Below are 20,794 nucleotides of genomic sequence, written 5' to 3' on the forward strand. Positions count from 1 at the left end.
TTTGTTTAGAAAAGGATGGCAGAGTACCGAAATACGTGTTGGTACTGGTACCAAAATATCGGTATCGAGACAACCCGACTCCCAACTTCTGTTATCAGGATCTCTGCAAGTAAAGAAGTGATAAATAGTGCTGTCCAATTCAAGTTCAATCAATGATTGTACTACTTCTCCGAAGCCACCGCACCCAATGTAGGCCACAGCTTTTCCATCAACCCATCTCACCAAGTCTGTGTTTGAGCATATCAATGAGTGTCTTCGAAAAGTATTGGAAGACTCGGTCTGAGTCTAGTGTGAACAACAACATTGTTCACCACATGAGCTAGAAACCGACGGGCCTGAGGCTGTGGCACATCTGTCGTACTAAAGACCTAACACGTTCACGTAGGGACTAGACTACCAACGTCGCCATGTCTTGCCGTTCAAGACTCAAGTGGTGAGATTCTGTTCTTTTGAAGAAGATGGAAGACATTGTAATGGAAGGGTGAACACAGACACCTACTGAAGAAACAGTGTCTGGAAACAACACTGACCTGAACATGTCCTAGTATGGAAATGACAAGCAGGGTGGAAAACCCAGGATGGTAGCTGGAGATAAGGACAAAAGAAACCGGCAATGCAGAAAACCGGATCCCAGCCAAATCGCTTTCAGGCGCCATGGCAGCCGTGGTACTACAGCGTGTGCTTGTAAGCTCAGCATTAAAAACCAGAACAGAAGCTAATCTGAAGAGCCTTTTCAAAAGGAGAACAGAGGCACTGGGAGCGTGTACCACGGTGTTGTTCAAGGGGGATTCCGCTTCCTCTCTGCGACAATATGCCAGACCAAAGTGCTCAAAACCAAGCTTAGCTCCCCAGCCTTGGCACCGCCTCTGTCGACAACGCCAACCGCCTGTGCCAGACTTCAATGAGCTTGTGGCCTCGGTGCCCGTTCCCCAGTCTTCTCCTTTTCTTTTGCTTTTTGTCCCACTTCACTCAGACACATCTGGATCTGGTATCAGTTGGTTAATATTTGGTATCAGTTGGTAGATATACTGGAATGTAGAGGTGGGGAAATAATCAATTCTTAGATTAAGTTAAAGTTAAAGTAAATGATAAATAAATGGGTTGTACTTGTATAGCGCTTTTCTACCTTCAAGGTACTCAAAGCGCTTTGACACTACTTCCACATTTACCCATTCACACACACATTCACACATTGATGGAGGGAGCTGCCATGCAAGGCGCTAACCAGCACCCATCAGGAGCAAGGGTGAAGTGTCTTGCTCAGGACACAACGGACGTGACGAGGTGGGTTTGAACCAGGGACCCTCGGGTTGCACACGGCCACTCCCCCACTGCACCAGCCGTCCATATCTGTCACACGTTACTAGGAAACATATCTCTCACACGTTACTAGGAAACATATTTGTCACACGTTACTAGGAAACATATTTGTCACACGTTACTAGGAAACATATTTGTCACACGTTACTAGGAAACATATCTCTCACATGTTACTAGGAAATATATCTTTCACACGGTACTAGGAAACATATCTTTCACACGGTACTAGGAAACATATCTTTCACACGGTACTAGGAAACATATCTTTCACACGGTACTAGGAAACATATCTGTCACACGTTACTAGGAAACATATCTGTCACACGTTACTAGGAAACATATCTGTCACACGTTACTAGGAAACATATTTGTCACACGTTACTAGGAAACATATTTGTCACACGTTACTAGGAAACATATTTGTCACACGTTACTAGGAAACATATCTCTCACATGTTACTAGGAAACATATCTTTCACACGGTACTAGGAAACATATCTGTCACACGTTACTAGGAAACATATCTCTCACATGTTACTAGGAAATATATCTTTCACACGGTACTAGGAAACATATCTTTCACACGGTACTAGGAAACATATCTTTCACACGGTACTAGGAAACATCTCTCACACGTTACTAGGAAACATATCTGTCACACGTTACTAGGAAACATATCTTTCACACGTTACTAGGAAACATATCTGTCACACGTTACTAGGAAACATATCTGTCACACGTTACTAGGAAACATATCTGTCACATGTTACTAGGAAACATATTTGTCACACGTTACTAGGAAACATATCTCTCACATGTTACTAGGAAATATATCTTTCACACGGTACTAGGAAACATCTTTCACACGGTACTAAGAAACATATCTCTCACACGTTACTAGGAAACATATCTGTCACATGTTACTAGGAAACATCTTTCACACGGTACTAGGAAACATATCTCTCACACGTTACTAGGAAACATATCTGTCAGACGTTACTAGGAAACATATCTGTCACACGTTACTAGGAAACATATCTCTCACATGTTACTAGGAAACATATCTTTCACACGGTACTAGGAAACATATCTTTCACACGTTACTAGGAAACATATCTGTCAGACGTTACTAGGAAACATATCTGTCACACGTTACTAGGAAACATATCTCTCACATGTTACTAGGAAATATATCTTTCACACGGTACTAGGAAACATATCTTTCACACGGTACTAGGAAACATATCTGTCACACGTTACTAGGAAACATATCTGTCACACGTTACTAGGAAACATATCTGTCACACGTTACTAGGAAACATATTTGTCACATGTTACTAGGAAACATATCTCTCACATGTTACTAGGAAACATATCTGTCACACGTTACTAGGAAACATATTTGTCACATGTTACTAGGAAACATATTTGTCACATGTTACTAGGAAACATATCTCTCACATGTTACTAGGAAACATATCTGTCACACGGTACTAGGAAACATGGCGCAGATGAGAAATGATGTCTCAATTGTTGTCACACACACTGGGTGTGGTGAAATGTGTCCTCGGCATTTAACCCATGGGAGGTGAGGGGAGCAGTGAGCAGCAGCGGTGCCGCGCCAGGGAATCATTTTTGGTGATTTAACCCCCAATTCCAACCCTTAATGCTGAGTGCCAAGCATGGAGGTAATGGGTCCCATTTTTATAGTCTTTGGTATGACTTGGCCGGGGTTTGAACTCACAACCTACCCATCTCAGCGCGGACACTCTAACCACAAGGCCACGGAATATGTCATCGCAATTCAGACACGGACGGCTATAAAATCGATTAGTAAAAGTAAATAATTGATTTATTTATTGTAAATAAAGTAATTCAGACAGTTCTAAAGACTAGACTACTGCAACTTGGGATCCCCAGCAAGAACACCCAGAAACGTCAGTACTTACAAAATAGTGCTGCCAGGACCCAGAACAAAATGCGGAAATACGACCACATCACACCAAATTCCTTCAATGACTTCCTGTTCCACTCAGGATTGAATACAAAGTCTCCCTACTAACCCACCAGTGCCTCCATGGAAATGCCCCCCTCTACCTCAAAGAACTGCACACACCCAAATCCTACACAGGACACCTCCGCCACGGACAAGCTAACCTCCTCCAACCAATGAGGACAAAGCCATGAACAATAGGAGACAGCTCTCCCTGACCACCTGAGGGCGCCACAGACTGTGTGTGATTTTAAAAACGGCTTAAAAACCCTTCCTTTTAAAAAAGCCTTTTTTTAGATATATGCGTGCTAGTTCTAGTTTTTATTTTTATTATCTTTGTATTATTTGTATAAACACAGTAGCACTTTGAGGTTGTTTGCTCAATGTAAAGTGCTTTTTAAAAATAAAATCTATTATTTTTATCATTGAAAACGTGTATTTATTTACCTCACAAAGAGATCCGACCAGCTCCTTTATTTTAGGGAACGTTTGTTCCAGTTTTGCACACATTTTCATTGATTTAATAAAAGTGATAATTGAACTCTCTTATTACAAATCCACAACTTTTAAAAGTTGCAAGTATTTAGTGACAGGAAAATAACAGTGAAGCTGCATCAATATACATAAGTTAAAGATGAATCAATAATCGATTTTTAATTGAATCATAGCTTAGGAATCGTAATAGAATGGTTTCCCAAAGACTGGACTGTGACTTGGTTTAAGTCGATTCAATAGAGCTCGTAGCGACGAACACTACTTTCGTAAAAAACTACCTCTAATCAAGGCAGACCTGGTCAGCGCCAACTCGGCCTGGCCCATATTTCAATGTTATCAACATACAGTACTTCAGTTTTGTCTTGCAGACCATTTAAAAAAATGTAAACATTTGTTTTCTTCCTCTTGGATTATTATTGATATTTAGTCCTGAGGCTCACAGAAAAAGGAGACTAGACGTTCAATGAATGTCTCCACATTGTCTTCATCCCTATTTTGGTCAAAGACCCTACAGGTCCGTCAGTGGAAGAGACAAAAACAATACTTTGCTGCACCCCTTCTGGGTTTATGGTTGGGTGCCAGGAGCCCAGCAGGGGGGCTTGTATCTGTCACTACAGTTTATACTTTGTCTTTGACCCAAATCTTCTCCCCGAAAGTCAAAACCAGGCCTGGGCACAGAAGTGCAGACACTTGCCTTGTTTGGCCCCGTCACTAGAACCCAAGTGTCCTGACATCTGTCCAACACAACAACCTTCACTAGTCATGTGTCACAGTATCATTGCTTTATCCGCCCCTAGGTTTTCTTTATTTTGGCAATTTCAAGCCGCATCTTGGGCAAACCACCCCCATCACTACCAGAGTTGACATCATGTCGGGAATATTTTTCCAGCTGTCACAGAGCAGACATCAATGCCACCTCCACTACTAACTGGCTTATCTCCAGGCTGAAAGGTTGGTGACATGACCTGATTTTACCACATCGTTTCACCGCAACGTTCATCCTTTCTTCATCCTTCCTCGTCATATTGCAAATGTTACACCACTTAAACCATCTTGCAGTCAAATGGGGGACATAAATATTGCTTCCTTTTATGCCGTAGATCAGGGGTGTCAAACTCAAATATAGAGTGGGCCAAAATTTAAAACGGAACAAAGCCGCGGGCCAAAGTTGAACAAATGAACCTTTTAATAGGGACCCAAACCAGTTTTGCATTAAACATTAAACAAGCAAGGCTTATATAACTTTATAGTGACAAGCAAAATCGAGTTTCAAATAAAAATAATAATTAAAAAATATCAATGGCATATCAAATAAAATTTAAATACAAATGTAATGCCTCTTCTATTTGCAGCCTTCTGAAGTAAATATCAAAATATATTGTAGCGTCCCGAAAGAGTTAGTGCTGCAAGGGGTTCTGGGTATTTGTTCTGTTGTGTTACAGTGCAGATGTTCTCCCGAAATGTGTTTCTCATTCTTGTTTGGTGTGAGTTCACAGTGTGGCGCGTATTTGTAACAGTGATAAAGTTGTTTATACGGCCACCCTCAGTGTGACCTGTGTGGCTATTGACCAAGTATGCCTTGGATTCACTTATGTGCGTGTAATAGCCGCATATATTATGCGAGTGGGCCTGCTTGCTGTTTGTATGGAGGAAATGCGGACGTGACGGCAGGTTGTAGAGAATGCTAAAGGCAGTGCCGTTAAGGCCTGCCCTCAATATTGTTGTCCGGGTGAAAATCGGGAGAATGCTTTCTTGCCCCGGGGGTTTTCGGGAGGGGCACTGAACTTCGGGAGGATTGGCAAGTGTGAGAAATTGCGGTGTTACTGCCAGGGGCGCCGAAAAGGGGGGTAGAGGATACGGATTCTAGGGGCCCATAATGGAGGGGGTCCCAGAGAGGCCCCTAATGATGATGAAATTATATGAAATTATGTGTTGGGGGCCCTGTAAAGATTCTTTTCATTGGCCCCAAAATCCCTAGCGGCGCCCCCGGTTACGGCGGCACCGCTGCTATGTAATAACGGCGGGCCAGCTGTGATGTTAATTAGATATTGCCTCAAGGGCCAAATTAAATTACACGGCGGGCCAGAGTTTGACACCCATGCCGTAGATCATCTTTCTTTCTGTTGTGAGCAATCATTGCCATCACACACCACTGAAAACAACTGAAAGGGGCCCTAAAACCAACTTTTGGAGACATTGCGGGAATATTTATACAACAATCTTGCTGTCAGGAGCTGTAACGTAGCTTAGCAAAGACGGAAGGCAGACGGAGAGTAAAAATAATATTCAATAGCAAAATAAAGAGCACTCAAGAGGGCGTAGGAGGACACGCAACTGGGGGTGGAGAAGAACAAAAGAAGGCAAGTGCACGAGGCACGGAACTTCTTTTGAGCAGGGAACAAAACGCAGAGTAATAGGTGGGAGAAATCGTCGATTTTTAGATGCATCAATATTCGGACCTGGATGATCGATTAGTAAACGTCAATCGATGTATTTCCTGTAAATAAAGTCACGCAGACAATTGGGAAAATGTGTCTGACTGCAGAGGTCCGACTAGCTCCTTTATTGTGAGGTCAATTAAGTTAGTTTTGCAAACATTTCCATGAATTTATGAAATGGAGTGGGAATTTCTTATTAAAAATGCAGGGTTTTTAAACGTAGCAAGTGACAAACGCTTATCGAGTGAAGCGAAAAGACATTTAAAAGTGCATCAATGTACATAAATTAAAGATGCATCAATACTCGAACTTTGAGGTGGCCAAATATTCCAACCTCTAGAGGTGGACATTACAAAATAAGGGCAGAAAGTAAAATACCAGGCGCACAAAAAAAGCCAAAAACAATTACAAAGACTTATGTAAAATTGTATTAAAAAAAATATATATTAGGGTAGATGATACATGTTTATTATTGTCATTTAGTCCTTAAATAAAATGTTGAACATACTAGACAACTTGTCTTTTAGTAGTAAGTAAACAAACAAAGACTCCTAATTAGTCCGCAGTAACATATTGTGTCATTTATACGCCTATTATTTTGTACACATTATGAGGGACAAACTGTAAAACTTTATTTTTAATCCACTTGTTCCTTTACTGTTCATATCTGCTTATTTTCTGTTTTAACATGTTTTATCTACACATCTGTTAAAATGTAATAATCAACTTATTCTTCTCTTCTTTGAAACTTGACATCAGTTTTGGATGATACCACACATTTAGGTAGCGATCCGATACCAAGTAGTTACAGGATCATACATTGGTCATAATCAAAGTCCTCATGTGTCCAAGGACATATTTACTGAGTTTTTTACACATAATGTTATAAAAAAGATTTTGTGATAAAAATACCAAAGTAATCATTGTAGTATCGACTACATATGCTATTGTACTTGGTATCATTACAGTGGATGTCAAATGTAGATCCACCTATTTGTTTACATTGAGGAGCGCTAGCTTGCTGTTAGCGGTGAGCTATCGTATCCTCCTACGGTCTGTAGTGAAGCATGTTTAGCTAATCCTCGTCCTCCAGTGATAATGGTACATGTAAGAAATGTACTTTGTCGCCATGGAGGCGAGGATTAGTGATTTAGAAGTAGCTAAAACACTGTGGATGGATGTTAGCCACCACCTAGCTAGTCATGTCTGAAAGCAGCTCTTCCTGAGGGTGTTTCAGTTTTATAACTTCACCTTTATCTTTACTTTTTACACCAAAATGCGCCCATTCTCCCTTTTCTGTCTTTACATTGTGTCTGCTTGTAAGTACTCTGTGTGTGTGCGCTGCCCAACATGCTCCTCTGCTCGTGAAACCAGCAATGTCACAACGTGACAAAGTGCCCACATGTCCGTTAATTTAAAAAAAAATGTAAAAATGGGGAAGCAGTACTTTTCCAACAGAGTATAGTACCACGATAGTATACTAGTACCAGTATACTAGTACCAGTATACTAGTACCAGTATACTAGCACCAGTATACTAGCACCAGTATACTAGTACCAGTATACTAGCACCAGTATACTAGCACCAGTATACCGTACAACATGAATGCAGAGGATGGTGGTTTACAGGAGCATACACACCTAGACCATCCATATGCACTCAAAACTTCAATTAATTACCATAAAAGTGCTATTATTTTGGAGGTTTGAAAAAGCTGAAATATCCCCAGTAAATCCTGCGGTTCCCCTGATGAAGAAGTGTGATTATTTCAGCTGTGAGGGAGTGTCATGTTTAATGTGAGGCCAGAGCAGCCGAGAAGGAGCCACTACTACATCTTTCCCCAGGAAGCAGAGCTACAAAACGGCAGACCTAATAAACAACAACACAGGCCTCGGAGGGGAAAGAAATGAAAAAGTGTCCTCCAACCTCTGGAAGGAGCACACGTTGAGAATATCTTCAGTAAATGTGGAGAGATGTTCCACCTTGAGATCTTCTTGCTATTCAGTTATCCAGTTAAACCAATTATCATCTCAAATATATGGATCATACATACATACATACATGTATATATATATATATATATATATATACATATATATACACACACACACATATGAGGTAGATTACCTCGACTTGGTCATTTATTAAGTAATTAATTAACGTTGAAAAACTTATTGGGGTGTTACCATTTAGTGGTCAATTGTAGGGAATATGTACTGTACTGTGCAATCTACTAATACAAGTTTCAATCAATCAATAAATGCCTACTGAGCCTATGGTGCTGTTAAGTTATAGTGGCTCAATTTGCCTTAATTTCTTTATTTTAATGTATTATTATTTCATATATATTATTGTTTTAGTTGCTTAAGAGATATTCCTGGCTATGAATTTGCTCATTGCTATTTTTATGTTTTTGTGCATTATTTGTTGCCGTAATTATTAAACGAACAGGTTACTTATCAGTTACTCAGTACTTGAGTAGTTTTTTCACAACATACTTTTTACTTTTACTCAAGTAAATATTTGGATGACTACTCCTTACTTTTACTTGAGTAATAAATCTCTAAAGTAACAGTACTCTTACTTGAGTACAATTTCTGGCTACTCTGGTCATGATCCGTAGTCTGGATCATGTTTAGTTTAGTTATTTTCTGTTAGTTTGGACTCCCTTTGTTGTTTGTGTACCTTTTTGTGAGTCAGTTTGGTCACCATGGCAACATATTAATTTCACCTGCTGAGGGTTCCAGACGCACACCTGTTTTTGTTAATTACTTCCTTATTTAAGCCTGCCTTGTCCCGTCAGTCGGTCTTGGTCCCTTGTTTGCGGTATGCAACTGTTTCGTTGGTAATTCTAGATTTCTTGTTACCTGATCCTGTGCTAGTGTTAGCATTAGCTTCTGTGCTTTCGCCACGCGTTTCTTTTCGTCTGTTTTTGTACCAGTGTTTTGTTAATAAATCATTCTTACCTTTTAGTTGTTGTCCGGAGTGTCTATGTTTGCGTTGGAGGAACGATCCCGCATTAAAATGAGACCCCCACGTGACAACTCTACCCTCCTCTGCGGTATAGTACTGAAAATGATTGATTAGTATGGCGGTACTATTCTAACACAGATATACCGTACAACCTTAATTGTCACATGCCAATCTTCTAGTAGACATGTTTTTTTTTCATCTGTTTCACCATCACGAGCTCTGGAATTTGCATGCAAATTAACATCCATGATTGAAATTAAAATTCGATTGATTGTCCGGCCCGATCACACACTTAGTGATTAGTAATTAGTCTCTGGTTCTGGTCCCTGGGTGTGGGGGGGCAGCTGCTGGGACCCTGGCTAATTTCACTCACTGCTTGATCTTGACCCGGCACAGGTGTCTGGCAGCTGTTGCCATGGCAATGCCAACGTCAGGGCTCATGAAAGTGCAAATTGACCACGGCGGGGGGGCGGGCGGTAGCTATTTATGCGGCTGCGGTATCAAGCAGGTGACATAAGACACAACCGATGGTGTTGACGTTCATGAAGTATTGAGAAAAGGGAAGAAATGGTGAAAAGATGAGTAGAAGACACACCAAAGTGTTGCCTGTGGTCTCCTGCAGCTCCTGCTGGCCTACTTACAGGCCAGCACGTATGACTCCAGCGCCTCTTAGTGCTCGGAAGCTGCAACTGCAGCCGAGGATCTGCCCGGCACTGAAGAGCTGACTCATTAGTTCCTGCAGTAATGAACATCATCACCGCTGAGGATTGAGGATCGGACCGTGATCCCATCACGCCTTGGGGACCCACTTCTTTGACTCCTAATCAAGACTTTAAACACCGGGGGACCAAACATCGACTCAACCTAATGTCAACACTGACGAATGAGTGCAATATAAACCACAAAGAATGAAATGTACAAGAATGGTGGACCTGCGACATGATTAATAAAGATGGAGAGTTGAATTGTGCATGAGAAGCTAGTAAATAGACAAGATGAGCAGAAGGAGGAGTTTGTGGACACTTCATTGACATACAAACCGCGTTTCCATATGAGTTGGGAAATTGTGTTAGATGTAAATATAAACGGAATACAATGATTTGCAAATCCTTTTCAACCCATATTCAGTTGAATGCACACAAAGATAAGATATTTGATTTTCAAACTCATAAACTTAATTTTTTTTTGCAAATAACTCACTTAGAATTTCATGGCTGCAACAGGTGCCAAAGTAGTTGGGAAAGGGCATGTTCACCACTGTGTTACATCACCTTTTCTTTTAACAACACTCAATAAACCTTTGGGAACTGAGGAAACTAATTGTTGAAGCTTTGAAAGTGGAATTCTTTCCCATTCTTGTTTTATGTAGAGCTTCAGTCCTTCAACAGTCCGGGGTCTCCGCTGTCCTATTTTACGCTTCATAATGCGCCACACATTTTCCATGGGAGACAGGTCTGGACTGCAGGCGGGCCAGGAAAGTACCCGCACTTTTTTTTTTAACTAAGCCATGCTGTTGTAACACGTGGCTTGGCATTGTTTTGCTGAAATAAGCAGGGGCGTCCATGATAACGTTGCTTGGATGACAACATATGTTGCTCCAAAAACTGTAAGGACCATTCAACATTATTGGTGCCTTCACAGATGTGTAAGTTACCCATGCCTTGGGCACTAATGCACCCCCATACCATCACAGATGCTGGCTTTTCAACTTTGCGCCTATAACAATCTGGATGGTTATTTTCCTCTTTGTTCCAGAGGACACCACGTCCACAGTTTCCAAATATAATTTGAAATGTGGACTCGTCGGACCACAGAAACCTTTTCAACTTTGCATCAGTCCATCTTAGATGAGCTCGGGGCCAGCGAAGCAAGCGGCGTTCCTTGGGTGTTGTTGATAAATGGCTTTTGCTTTGCATAGCATAGCTTTAACTTGCACTTACAGATGTAGCGACCAACGTTTAATTAAAAAAACGTTATGGTCTTACCTTCACTTATAAATGAAGTCCATGCGCAGCTCCTTCTGATCAAAAGCATCGATAACATCTTTATAAAAGTCTTCCTTATCTGTCTTCAGTTTTAAAAGTATCTCTGTCTCGATGGAGATCTTCCTTTATTACCTCCTGCTTCGATTGGAAGTCCAGTTTAGAAAATTGTTTTATTTTAGATATGTTATCCTCCATTTTAAAAGGGCAAGCGAGAGGAAAAAATCAACTCTTGCTGCTTGTTGTCACTTCTTCTGCAGCCGAGTAGTCGCAAGAAGGATCACTAGCGCCCTCTACCACCAGGAGGCGGGAGTCATTTAATAACTCATATTTGACACACGCAGCTACGGTATATTAACAAAACATAGCCGACAGTAATGCTAAGATGCGCTAATTATTTTGCGAAACAAGTTTGACCCGGCAGTAATTCTAGGCAGGCGCGTACTATATACCCGGCGGCAATTCAAGGAAATACGGTAGGTAAAAAAAGGGGGGTTCAAAAAGTTTATACTTCTTCCCATTACCCTTTTGAGATAAGTTTATTTACATTGTACTTTTTTTGTGTGTGAAATAATACTGCCAAATCATATCAAATTTTTAAGTGTACAGACTTTTATAAAATAACGACAATTGAATTGAAAAAATGAATAAAACATGTTTAAAATAAGAATTAAAAATATAAATTAATTGTTGTCAAGCTCTGCGATGAGGTGGCGACTTGTCCAGGGTGTACCCCGCCTTCCGCTCGATTGTAGCTGAGATAGGCGCCAGCGCCCCCCGCGACTCCACAAGGGAATAAGCGGTAGAAAATGGATGGATGTTGTCAAGCTTATGAGATATGATGCAAATCACTGTGAAACTATTGATCTTTTTTTATGTTTTTGATTTTTCAAAAATGGCTGTGATGATAAAGTAAATGAGGGATTTTTCATCAGTTTTATGTTGGAATTCCTATTAATTTTAAAACTGCTGTTGATATTACATTTTGTTTGACTACTTTATTGTTTTGTGTCATGTTTGTGTGTCTTCTCAATGACTTGGTTGATTGCTAATCTGAATGTTGCTTGGTTTGGAATTGTGTATGTATTATTATTGTGTATAATTTTGTTAAACTGATTGATAAAAAATAGTAATAATTAATAAATAATAAAATAGGAATACATTTTTAGAAAAAATGAAATTGTTCGAGAGAATTATTCAACAACATCAATTAGATATAATTTTGTTTAGTTGTGTTTCTATCAATTGCAGCTGTGCCAGATGTCTCATGAACCTGCGCTTCTTGCTACTGTCCAACAGATGGCAGCAGAAAGCAGCAAAACTGAGGTGAAACCAGCCAGGACAAGAGGACGACATGGGGTCAAGTCCACCCTGGAGAGTCCGTGCAAGACAAAACTGTTGACTTGTATTCTGCAACCGCACACCTATTAGAAACTGAAACTGACAGCTGTAGTGTGTATGAATCATAGTCTTGTAACGGTTAAACCTGTGCCAGACATCTTGGATTCGAACCGTCGGACTGACAGGTAGAGCCGACATAACGGCCTTCGGTCAAAACCGCTGCTACGTGGATAACATGTGACGACAGGAAGTAAACAATTCCACGGATCAACTTTCCTGACAAGCTGGAGAACATGACCAGAGGACAAGTCCTTGGTGAACAACTGCTGGTAAAATAAGGAGAAACAAGGACCTGAGCAGGTAAGGAAAACTGGACGGACTGGATTTACCACAACGGGCAGAGGAGGAAACAAACACCCACACAGTGTGCACACAAACTGTTGTGCACATGTTTCAACACAGAGGAAGATTTAAAATCATCCCAAAGAAGAAAATAATTAGTTACATTTGAACTTTTACTGTACAAACGTTAGGGTGGAACAACTGTACTTTCTAGGTGTGTACACAGCGGCCTCTGGTGGTGAACTTGTGCATTTTTAAAGACAAATAGTACTTATTATTGAATCCCAAAGAGGTGGTGCATATTAGGCACAGACCCAGTCCTGGTCCCATGAGAGCCACAAAACGGGACTATGTCTAAACACTGGACAGGAGCACAGCTGGGTGGAGCTAACTCTGACAAACGTTAACACCTCTCCTCCACCAATACACACAATCCAAAAGGAGCAGTAACACGGCACATGTGCACCATTTCCAAGCGTAGGCTTGACTGTTGTGTAATGTCTACAGTCAGAAAAAGAAGAGGAATGCATTCTGGACCAGAGCCCAACTGTTTTCACTCCAGTCTCCCGCCACAGAAGGTGCATGCAGACAGAAGACGCAACAGGCAGCAAAAGTAACACAAAACAAAATGGACCCAATGCCAAACTCACCCTGTCTTTGTCATCCGCCACGTCGCACAGCACGTCGCCCAAGTCCAGGATTCCTCCGTCGTGGTGTTCCAACCGGTGGACCTGAACCCAGTAGCTGGAGTCCTGGGGGGGGGAAAGGGCTTGTTTTTAATAAGATGTTTGCATCATATGGATGTAGGGTTATTAAAGAGACATAACACATGATCATTGCCAGATGTTGCAATCAGCTGATCTCATCACTATGTGGGTCATAACCCAGTTGCTACAGAAACTTGTTATGAAATATGATTTATTGTATTTTATATCATAAATATATATATATATATATATCTATATATATATATACACACACGGTTTCCTACAGGTCAGGCGGCGGGGGGCGGGGTGGCAGCGACGGCGGCGATGACCAAGAAGAACGCGGAGTTGGAATATAATTACAACACTTTATGTACATATTCATATACATATTTGTATAATATTTACATATTTGTATAATATGCAACTACAAGCTCCATTCACAGACAGAGTCCCATTGCTTTTATGAGCGGTCGAGCGAGTCGAAAGCAAAAAAAATAAAAATAAAAACATTTTTTTAATTTTTTTATTTATTTGTGGCGGCCGTAAATGAATGTGTGGGAAAACCTATTTTATATGTAAATATATATATATATATATATATACACACATAAACACACACACATATAGATCCACATATATTATATAATATATATATATATATATATATATATATATATATATATGTATATGTACACACACACACATACACACACATATATATATATACATAGACACATATACATGTATATATACATACATGTATACATACATACATACATGTATGTATATATACATACATACACACACACACACACACACACACACACACACACACACACACACACACACACACGCACACACACAAACACACACACACATCTGAAACAGTTATCCAATCAATGCATCATAGTGTTTGCAGCCAAAGCTAATTTACAACACTTGTCCCCAACAACAACAACAACAACAACAACAACAACAACACAGATCTAACATCATTAAAAATAGGAAAATTAAAAGGAAAAGACCTAGGATTCGATAATGATAATAATAACACAGACAAAGTGCAAACAAGATGAAAGCCAATAATAATAATGACACACAGTGCAGACTAGATCAAACAAAAAACAATTAGTAAAAATTAGTAAAACCTAAACATTGGAACACGACTGTTGCTCAACTAGCCACGATTTTGTTTGATACTTTCCAAACTGTCAGGTAGAGAGTTCCATAGTTGTGCTCCTTTTATTGAAAAGGCAGTCTATTATATCTAAGCTTCTGTTACAAAATAGGTGAGCCATGAAGACTTCATTAGTCAAAAGCTCCCAAATAGGCTCCGAGTCGATTGAATAGTTAGCATCAACTCGGTCAAGAAATGTGTTATTTTTTTGTCTTCCAAATATCTTATTCTTAATAAAAAAGTAGTATATAATTTTAAACAAGGAATCACCGTGTGTTTGTGTGGCTAAAGGCTAAAGCTTCCCAACTCCATCTTTCTACTTTGACTTTTCCAATATTAATTGAACAAATTGCAAAAGATTCATCAACACAGATGTCCAAAATACTGTGTAATTATGCTGTTAAAGCAAACGACTTTTACCTGTGTGTGTGTAGCGCTCATACTTCCTAAAAACGTGTGACGTCCTGCGTACACGTCATCATTACGTGACATTTTCAAGAAGAAACTCCCGGGAAATTTAAAATTGTAATTTAGTAAACTAAAGCGGCCGTATTGACATGTGTTGCAATGTTAATATTTCATCATTGCGTGGTGGCTAGTAGTGGCTTTCAGTAGGCCTTTAAAGTCATGTCCAACAATAGCGATAACAACTTTTTACTGTCAACTGAGTTTCATTTTTTAATGAGTTCTGCTACTTGTGTGCCTCTGAATTTTTTCAACGCAAAAAATGTACCTTGGCTCAAAAAAGGTTGAAAAACACTGCCCTACAGTCATCGGTCCCCAACCTTTTTTTTAGCTGCGGACCGGTCAGCGCTTGATCATTTTGTCATGAAAAAGGGAGTTTTTTGGGGGTTGGTGCACTAATTGTAAGTGTAACTTGTGTTTTTGATGTTGATTTAAAGAAAAAAATTAAAATAAAAATAATAAAAAATTATTCTGCGGCCCGGTACCAATTGAGCCGCAGCCCGGTGGTTGCAGACCCCTGCCCTACACCATCAAAACATTTCGTCTGCTTGCGTTGTTGTGAACGACATCGATGTAACATCAAAGAACAGTGATTTTTTTTTTTTTCAGCTTCAAATTGTCTCCTTATATCAGGGGTCGGGAACCTTTTTGGCTGAGAGAGCCAAGAATCCGAATATTTAAAAATGTATTTCCGTAAGAGCCATATAATTTTTTTATCAACACTGAACACAACTAAACGCGTGCAATTTTAAGTAAGACCAACATTTCTAGAGTATAATAGGTCTCTTATTCTTTGTAATAACATTGATGTTCTGAAGCTAACTGTGGAGGGGGCGTGGCCTGCGGGCCTGCAGCGAATCGGGGTGTGCCAGGACCGGCCTCAAAATCAGCGACAGGTGCATAGACAACCCACCTGGGCCTTGTTATCTAATCACCTGTCGCTCTGTTATAAGCAGCAGCCAGGAGGAGAGACAGGGTTGGAGCTGGAGCCAGAGTGCGAGCGAGAACGAAAGAGAAAAAGACCATTGCTGGAAAGCAACTGAGAGACTTATTGAAACATAAAAAAATATCGGAACCCTGAAACAAGCTTTCATGTCGGTTCTTGGTGGTCTGAAGAACCCCCAGCAGGGCAAACCAAAAAAAAAATAAAATAAATAAAGTGCGGTAGAAAAAAAGATGGATGGATTCAAATGCATGAGCAAGTTTAATATTTTGAACGTTATTTTTAACACTTTGATTACAAGTGGAATTAGTCATTACTTATTGTGTTAAGCAGTGTTAGCTCAGATTTATCCGAGAGCCAGATGCAGTCATCAAAAGAGCCGCATCTGGCTCTAGAGCCATAGGTTCCCTACCCCTGCATTATATGGTAACCTGCCAATGACAGCACAGTGCACTTCCTCCCTTCACAATAAAAGCGTGATGTGCCCCATCCGATGTGACTGGTCAAAATTGTCCAAATGTGAGGACTTTTACAGTCAATAAACAAATATTTTATTAAACTCTATTTCACTCTCTATGGTAGTAAAATACGTGTAAAAAGTGCCCTAAGACGGGTAGGTTGTGACAATAAAAGACTATAACAATGGGAGCCGTTTTCTCCCTGCTTGGCACTCAGCATCAAGGGTTGGAATTGGGGGTTAAATCACCAAAAATGATTCCCGGGCGTGCCCACCGCTGCTGCTCACTGCTCCTCTCACCTCCCGGGGGGTGATCGAAAGTGATGGGTCAAATGCAGAGAATAATTTTGCCACACCTTGTGTGTGTGTGATAATCATTGGTACTTTAACTTTACTTAAAAGACAGAATTGAAAACAAAATGGAAAAACCGAATTTTATTGTTTTTGTATCGCTATTAACATTTTAATAATAATGTATGCCCTTTTATTTATTTATTTTAAACTAAATTTAAAGTTGTGTTTTTGTGGTGCAATAAATTCTCAAGTTTGAATAATGGTGTCATTAATTGTGATGAGAATATCAATGGGAATAAAGATGATTTTGGCCCTGCCATGCAGACAAGCTGGAAGACTATTTATTCCCTCCATGGTCACGTCGGAGAAGAAACGCCTGGTCGATGTTTTGACCTCCCACTCTCCCTTTGTTTCCCTCAGCACTCTCTCTCCTCCAAACAGAGCTATCTTTGGGTCTGTGGTCAGATGCCTTCAGGCTGTGTTTTACTTAACTCCACTGCGGTGAGCCAGGGAAACTGCTCCAACTCACAAAGGGAATGTTGCCGTGTTCCAGTATTTTCCCCCTTTTGGATGTTATTAGGGAGGAACATGTGGTAAATCCATTACGGGGACGAAGAACTGAGCAGGGTAAGGAGGTGTTGTCATGCCAACCTTCTTGACGGTGTCAACCTCAAATTGAATCGGAGATACAAATATATACTAAGTAGGTCCAGACACTGATCTCCAACACAACCATGAACAAGTACTTGTTCTTGCCAAAAAATCCCCACAAACCCCAAAACTTGCAGAATGTAGTTAAAGCTACGAGTTCTGTAGGTCGGAATAGTCAGGTGTCCAAATAGTTTTTTTTCACAAATTTAAACACTTTACACAGGCAAAACATAGAACTATCCCTGCAGGCGCAAGACATTGATATAACGTTGATTATACGTACATGTCCTTTAAAACTGACTTTAAATCAACTTTGCAAAATAGTTGTTTTGGTAAATTAAGACATTGGATTCAGGTTGTTGGTTGGGAAATGACCAAATGTCAATAGTCAAATCAAAGTCAGAACCCAACTTTGATTAAACAACGTCAAAAAGCATGTTGTTTCAACGTTGTATTTGTGTTGTAGAATATTGGTTGGGAAATGACCAAATTTCAATCGTCCAATCCATGTCAGGACCTGACATTGATTAAACGTGGTCAAAAAGTATGTTTCAAGTTGTATTTATGTTGTAGAATATTGGTTAGGAAATCCCCAAAATTCAATGTTCAAATCAACGTCAGGACCCAACGTTGATTAAACGTTGTCAGAAAACATGTTTCAACATTATATAATATTGGTTGGGAAATGACCAAATTTCAACGGTCGAATTAACGACACTGACAATTAAACGTGGTCAAAAAGCATGTTGTTTCAACGTCGTATTTGTGTTGTAGAATATTGGTTGGGAAATGACCAAATTTCAATATTCAAATCAACGTCAGAACCCAACTTTGACTGACCGTTATCAAAAAGCATGTTTTAAAGTTGTATTTGTGTTGTGGAATATTGGTTGGAAAATTACTGAAATTCAATGATCAATTCAACGTCAGAACCCAACGTTGATTAAACGTTGTCAAAAAGCATGTTGTTTCAACATTATATACTATTGGTTGGGAAATGACCAAATTTCAACGGTCGAAGTAACGTCACTGACAATTAAACATGGTCAAAAAGCATGTTGTTTCAACGTTGTATTTGTGTTGTAGAATATTGGTTGGGAAATGACCAAATTTCAATGTTCAAATCAACGTCAAAACCCGACATTGATTAAACGTGGCCAAAAAGCATGTTTCAAGTTGTATTTGTGTTGTAGAATATTGGTTAGGAAATCCCCAAAATTCAATGTTCAAATCAACGTCACAACTAAACTTTGACTGACTGTTGTCAAAAAGCATGTTTCAACAATATATAATATTGGTTGGGAAATGACCAAATTTCAACGGTCGAATTAACGTCACTGACAAATAAACGTGGTCAAAAAGCATGTTGTTGCAACATCGTATTTGTGTTGTGGAATATTGGTTGGGAAATTACTAAAATTCAATGGTCAAATCAACGTCAGAACCCAACGTTGATTAAACGTTGTCAAAAAGCATGTTGTTTCAACATTATATACTATTGGTTGGGAAATGACCAAATTTCAACGGTCGAAGTAACGTCACTGACAATTAAACATGGTCAAAAAGCATGTTGTTTCAACGTTGTATTTGTGTTGTAGAATATTGGTTGGGAAATGACCAAATTTCAATGTTCAAATCAACGTCAAAACCCGACATTGATTAAACGTGGCCAAAAAGCATGTTTCAAGTTGTATTTGTGTTGTAGAATATTGGTTAGGAAATCCCCAAAATTCAATGTTCAAATCAACGTCACAACTAAACTTTGACTGACTGTTGTCAAAAAGCATGTTTCAACAATATATAATATTGGTTGGGAAATGACCAAATTTCAACGGTCGAATTAACGTCACTGACAAATAAACGTGGTCAAAAAGCATGTTGTTGCAACATCGTATTTGTGTTGTGGAATATTGGTTGGGAAATTACTAAAATTCAATGGTCAAATCAACGTCAGAACCCAACGTTGATTAAACGTTGTCAAAAAGCATGTTGTTTCAACATTATATAATATTGGTTGGGAAATGACCAAATTTCAACGATCGAAGTAACGTCACTGACAATTAAACATGGTCAAAAAGTATGTTGTTTCAACGTTGTATTTGTGTTGTAGAATATTGGTTGGGAAATGACCATATTTCAATGTTCAAATCAACGTCAAAACCCGACATTGATTAAACGTGGCCAAAAAGCATGTTTCAACGTTATATTTATGTTGTAGAATATTGGTTAGGAAATCATCAAAATTCAATATTCAATTCAACATCAGAACCTGACGTCGTCAAAAACCATGTTTCAACATTGTATTTGTGTTGTAATATATTAGTTGGGGAATTACCAAATTTCAATGGTCAAATCAACTTCAAAGCCCAAAATGTATTAAACTTCATCAAAAAGGATGTTTTGACGATGTATTTGTGTAGTAGAATATTGGTTGGGAAATTACCAAATTTTAATGTCAAATCAACGTCAAAACCCGACATTGATTAAATGTCAAAAAGCATGTTGTATAAAATTGGTTGAGAAATTACCAAATTTCAACGGTCGAATTAACGTCACTTCCTGACAATTAAACGTGGTCAAAAAGCATGTTGTTTCATTGTTGTATTTGTGTTGTAGAATATTGTTTGGGAAATGACCAAATTTCAATGTCAAATCAATGTCAAAACCCGACATTGATTAAACGTTGCCAAAAAGCATGTTTCAGCGTTGTATTTGTGTTGCAGAATATTGGTTAGGAAATCATCAAAATTCAATATTCAAATCAACATCAGAACCTGACATTGATTAAACGTCATCAAAAAGCATGTTGTTTCAACGTTGTATTTTTGTTGCAATATTTTGGTTGGGAAATGACCAAATGTCAATCTTCAAATCAACGTCAAAACCCGACATTGATTAAACGTTGTCAAAAAGCACGTTTCAAGTTGTATTTGTGTTGTACAATATTGGTTAGGAAATCACCAAAATTCAATGTTTAAATCAAAGTCACAACCAAAATTTGACTGACGGTTGTCAAAAAGCATGTTTCAACATTGTATAATATTGGTGGGAAAATGACCAAAATTCAATGGTCAAATCAACGTCAGAACCGAACATTGATTAAACATTGTCAAAAAGTATGTTATTTCAATATTGTAATTGTGTTATAGAAAATTGGTTGGGAAATGACCAAATTTCAATCTTCAAATCAACGTCAAAACCAGACATTGATTAAAC

General features: G+C 39.2%; 1 protein-coding gene across 1 annotated transcript in view; it reads right to left on the reverse strand.

The window, feature by feature from the left end:
• Nucleotides 1-20,794, reverse strand: part of LOC133569802 (partitioning defective 3 homolog) — a 332,895-nt gene that overhangs the window by 258,246 nt on the left and 53,855 nt on the right. The window contains exon 2 of the mRNA XM_061922424.1: nt 13,535-13,636. Within this exon, the coding sequence (XP_061778408.1) occupies nt 13,535-13,636 (102 nt within the window). The remainder of the gene's footprint in view (nt 1-13,534; nt 13,637-20,794) is intronic.

The sequence above is a fragment of the Nerophis ophidion genome, linkage group LG15, assembly GCF_033978795.1.
Source record: "Nerophis ophidion isolate RoL-2023_Sa linkage group LG15, RoL_Noph_v1.0, whole genome shotgun sequence".
NCBI classification, from domain to species: domain Eukaryota; kingdom Metazoa; phylum Chordata; class Actinopteri; order Syngnathiformes; family Syngnathidae; genus Nerophis; species Nerophis ophidion.